The sequence below is a fragment of the Lactuca sativa genome, chromosome 3 (genome assembly GCF_002870075.4).
Source record: "Lactuca sativa cultivar Salinas chromosome 3, Lsat_Salinas_v11, whole genome shotgun sequence".
NCBI lineage: Eukaryota > Viridiplantae > Streptophyta > Magnoliopsida > Asterales > Asteraceae > Lactuca > Lactuca sativa.
Window position 1 is genome coordinate 16,317,585 of NC_056625.2, and position 5,129 is coordinate 16,322,713.

At 34.7% G+C, this 5,129-nt stretch overlaps 2 protein-coding genes across 3 annotated transcripts; one reads left to right on the forward strand and one right to left on the reverse strand.

The window, feature by feature from the left end:
* Window positions 1-1,837: 1,837 nt before the first annotated feature.
* Window positions 1,838-4,649, reverse strand: LOC111894262 (calcineurin B-like protein 7). Of its 2 annotated transcripts, none has more exons than XM_023890337.3 (9): window positions 4,462-4,649; window positions 3,998-4,118; window positions 3,843-3,925; window positions 3,702-3,761; window positions 3,508-3,616; window positions 3,375-3,427; window positions 3,201-3,281; window positions 3,001-3,113; window positions 1,838-2,877 (listed from the first exon to the last, which is right to left on the reverse strand). In XM_023890337.3, exons 2-9 carry the CDS (start codon window positions 4,092-4,094, stop codon window positions 2,808-2,810), a joined length of 666 nt encoding a protein of 221 aa, XP_023746105.1. In that variant the 5' UTR covers window positions 4,095-4,118; window positions 4,462-4,649; the 3' UTR covers window positions 1,838-2,807. The 2 variants fall into 2 exon arrangements, with proteins under 2 accessions (XP_023746105.1, XP_042755912.1); XM_042899978.2 differs by having other exon boundaries at window positions 3,998-4,124.
* On the forward strand, window positions 1,899-2,558 carry LOC111894261 (photosystem I reaction center subunit II, chloroplastic). The gene has a single exon (XM_023890336.2). It carries the CDS (start codon window positions 1,899-1,901, stop codon window positions 2,499-2,501), a length of 603 nt encoding a protein of 200 aa, XP_023746104.1. The 3' UTR covers window positions 2,502-2,558.
* Window positions 4,650-5,129: the final 480 nt, after the last annotated feature.

The following is a 5,129-nucleotide window of genomic DNA, read 5'->3' on the forward strand; positions in this document are numbered from 1 at the left end:
CTTTCTTTCCAAATCATTCCAACCAAATAACCCAGGGAACACGATCGACATAAACTTTCTCTCCGGTTCCCTCTCTTTCTCTCCACTCCTTAAATTCCACTCGGGAATACGGTGTAAGTGTAATTATATCATAATTTAAGTTAGGATAAATATACACTTTGATATAGTCCAAGATAAGGACTATATTTAAATAATAAAAAAATAAAATAAAAATAAAAACAAAAACTAGCCGGCCCCACAATCATTTCCTCTCATTCTCTCGTTCTCTTGGTTCTTCTCTTTCCTAACCTTAGGTTTTTCGTTTTTCGCCAAAGGAAGAAAAAGAAGGTTGTCATTCTTGGGATGCTTCCACATTAGAGGAGTTTTGATTTGAGCTCTTCATCATCCAAGAAGAAGCAAAGATTCAATCCACATCAAAAGAAAGGTATATCATTCGACCTCTTCTCTCTAGGATTAATAGTTTCGTTGCAATAAACTGTTGGGCTTATGATCCTTGTGGAATATGATTTTGTTAGTTTGCTTCTCTTTACATATTTTAATTGCATCTCTTGGATGGAGGGAGGGAGACCGACTCGAAAAATACTCAAGATCGACTTGGTTGGAATTGAATCGAGCTCGCGTACTAGAATACTCAGCTCGTGAATATCGCAAGCTTAGTTATATTTATATTTTTACCATCATGTTTATTCATATTCTACATATTCTAGCTGAGCCGAGTCAAGCTCGTGATCTTAATTATATTTATATTGAAATTTATGTAGTTTTATTGTTTTAATAATTAACTGAGTCGATTCAAGTCGAGCCAAGCTCAAAAGTCTTGGTTATTTTATTGAGCTTAAGCCCGAGCTTGAAAATAAAGCTCGAGTATTTTAGTCGAGTCGGGTTTCGAACTTGACAATACTCAACTCGACTCGGCTTAGTTACACACACACACACAGAGAGAGAGAGAGAGAGAGAGAGAGAGAGAGAGAGAGAGAGAGAGAGAGAGAGAGAGAGAGAGAGAGAGAGAGAGAGAGAGAGATTATGGGTTTTATATATTTTTAATTGTTTAAAATTTTAAATAATATAAAAAATAAATTAAAGGGCATAATAACTATTTCGAGTGTGGCATGGACCAATTCAATAAAAAAAATATCTAATTTTGGATTATTGATATAAATCTAAATTTTTTTTATAGCACAACAATAAAAAATTGACGACTATATGGATTGTTCTTGCATTTTTTTTTTATTTAAAATAAAACTAATGCAAAGTTAAGAGGAGACACGATGGTTATGAATGATGTGAGGGGGAGTCTAACGTTGGCAGACGATGTTTCGTTACCAAAGAAAGTCTTTCAATCGAAGTGGTTGTCCCGACCATCACATTACACCCAGATGGTTATAATTTTTAAAAGAATATTTGTTAGAAAATTTTCAATATTTTCAAAAAAATTACACTTTAGTACAAAGTTTTTTTAATATAAAAATCCCAATTATTTGTAAGAACACAATATTATGTCATTTCCTGATTATTATTTTTTTTATAAATTTGAGTCAAAATAAAATAATGATACTTTTATTTTTCCACAATATTTTTAATATCTAAAAACTTAATTAAATTTCATTTTGAAATCGTGTGATTCGCTAGAGGCTTTTTGAATACAAACTTACAAATAGGCTTTTCCAATAAACTATTTCCTTTAAACACAATATTTAAAATAAAAATAAGAAGACAAAACAATACAAAATACTGAAATAGGAGAGATGCAAGCGTATCAAAATAGGGCATTCTTATTGGTCATCCAATATCACCTTATCTCACTTACCCACTCTCACCTCCACATAATTTCCCTCCCCCCTCGTTACATCTCCCACCCTCACAAACACCTCACCATCTTCATCCATCTACAATCTTCAATGGCCATGGCTGCACAAGCTTCTCTCTTCACCCCAACGCTCTCAAACCCTGTTTCTCCATGGAAACAGTCCTCCTTCACCGCCGTGAAGCAGCTCAAGCTCACCTCCCGTACCTTCACCATCAAGGCAGCAGCCGAAGAGGTTGCCACCCCCACTAAAGAAGCTCCAGTTGGATTCACCCCACCGGAACTCGACCCCAACACCCCATCTCCCATCTTCGCTGGAAGCACCGGTGGATTGCTCCGAAAAGCTCAGGTGGAGGAGTTCTACGTCATCACATGGGAATCCCCCAAGGAGCAGATCTTCGAGATGCCGACGGGAGGCGCTGCGATCATGAGGGAAGGACCTAATCTATTGAAATTGGCGAGGAAGGAGCAGTGTTTGGCTTTGGGAACTAGATTGAGGTCGAAATACAAGATCAAGTATCAGTTCTACAGGGTGTTCCCAAATGGTGAAGTACAGTATTTGCACCCTAAAGATGGGGTTTACCCGGAAAAGGTGAACGCCGGCCGACAAGGTGTGGGTCAAAACATGAGGTCAATTGGAAAGAATGTTAGCCCAATTGAAGTCAAGTTCACCGGCAAGCAACCATATGATATATGATGGATTTGTGATTATGTACTTCATTTCGTAATTAAAAAGATATGCTTTTTTATTTCATGTTTGTGTGTTTTAATTTTAAAGCGAAGATTGTTCCACGAATATGTCGATCTTGATATCTATGTATCATGCAAATTAACACCCACATCATAATATAGAACAAAATATTTTGTAATAACAATGCTTTTACTCAGGCATCATTTCTATTGAAATGGTCATATAGGTTACAAATAAATAGAAAGATACCAATGAAAATGAATCCTCACATCCAAAGAAAAATGGCACGTAGAGATCAACTTTGTTGCTTCTTCACGTTACTATTTCTAGATCTCGGACTTGAGTATTTAACACAAAGTTTGGAAACGCTTGAGTGATCTCCCTATTATTTATTGTATAAGAAACAAACAAAACCATTAGTATATTACCTTTTCATTTCATATAAATAAAGATTTTTGATAATATGAAAATATTTAATAATAATCAACATGCATGTTAGAGTTACCTAAGAAGGGGAAGAGTCATGTTATTGAGAAGGGATGGATACTTTGGTATGAATGCCTTCCACTCTTCTAAATCTATCTTCCCATCCCCATTAAGATCTGCATCCAAAATGGTCTAACCAAATTCGTGAGAAAAAGCGTCAAAATTGAAGACTAAAAAAGTCAAAATAAACCCATGATTAATCTCTCTCTCTCTCTATACCTTATCCAAGATCGCTTCAACTTCATCGTTTGATAAATCCACATTCATTTCACTCAAAAGAGCCAACACCATCTCCTTCAACTTCAAATTTTGAAGTATTTCCAAGATCAGGATTGATTCAGCTTAAAGCCAAACTTTGACTAAATTCCGAAACTTTATTATGTTTTTGCTTACCTCGTCTCGTTCTATGAAGCCATTGTGCTTCAAATCATATAATCTAAACATGACTGCAATAAGATTATCAGGTGTTATTAGAGTCAGTTTTGACTTTTGATAGTCAAACAAATTCTTTTTTGGTGTATCTTACATTCAATTTTGTCAGATTCAGGAGCATCAGGATGGAAGATGCTTAGCGAACGAACAAATTCGTCAAATTCAATAACCCCATTTTTCTTGATGTCAAATATATCGAAAAGCTGCAATATCGGATAAAAAATTTAATCATTTTAATTTTTTTTTTTTTTGGAAGAAACCGAGAAAATTTGGAAAATGTTTACTCACACGATCTGCCAACAGATTGTGCGTGCTGCTGTCGCCGAAAAGCGCAAGCCTGAACTCTTCCTGTACAATGAAATGGCATAAACACTTGGAATCTTTTTTTCGATATTAAAGATATATAAACCATTATTTAATACTATATACCTTGTGAATAAGACCATCTTCGATTATGGCATGGCTTAATCGCTCAAAAAGATCGTGTAATGCCTCGATTTCGTTGATGGAAACTGTGAAACAAAACAGAGTAAAGCGATCAGATTACTTCACCCGAAAATCTTGATTACATTTTTGGTACTAACATGATGTCTCGGAAGCAAGAAGAGCGAAGTGGATGATTCGTCGAGGGTTTCCAATTTTCTTCAAGAAACAGCAACATTCTTTTATGGACACAGGCATGGTCGAGGATCGATGTCTATGCGCCTGTAACTCAACACAACAAGAACAAAATGCATCTAAATACCACTTAATGAATCACAAACAACAACTAGACTACTTCACTTCGGGTCTAAATGGATCCGATCCATTTGCTTTTCATCGTTCTGCGTTCTTTGGGTCTTAGTTTGTAAAAGGAAATGAAGGAACTTGTTCAAATTAATTACTTTTCATCAATCAATAATGAATTAACAGCCATAATCAGACTACATTATCAAGATTCCGCCATTGGAGCACTGTAGAAGCTTTGACTTTCTAAATCCATCAACACAGAACAAACACACACACACACACACTGTATGAAGATTTAGATTCAGATTCAGATGCAGACCTGCTATTGGAGATGGTGTCGATCAAAGAGGGAAAACAAGATTGAAGGTGAACTTGTTCAGCCTGATTACTTTGATTTGATATGTTTGTTTTTCGAGGACTTTTAAGGCTGATTGTTCCTGATGAAATCTGTGACACCCAAATTTTTAATCTTCCACCGGTCGTCCCCTAGGTTTCGATATAAAAAAGATTCCGCATTTACTTTTGAAGCTTATTTCAATAATTCAGTTTTAAAATCAGCAACGACTTTTTTAGTTTGACTTTGTATTTCATAATTCAACAATCTCTTCCCTCCAAATAAAATGAAAAATTAAAGTTCCCATAAACTCTACTATCAAATTGGTCAAATTGTAACATATAATTTTCATTTATTGAAATTTTAATATATTAATATTACATACGTAATTTTGTAGGAAAAAAATAAATGAATATTTAATTTCTCAAATAAAATAGGAGATTTTTTCTTTTACGATGTTATTATGAATGGTAAGATTTTAATCTACCTTTCCTTTTTTTTGTTAAACTAGTAATTACAAATTATGTAATTACTATAAAGCAGTTACGTATTGGTGTCACACGAGCCACATGTAACGCCGGTCCAAACATATAACGAGACATGGACGAAAAAAAGCCCCCATAAATCATAAAAATATAATAAAGATTAATTTG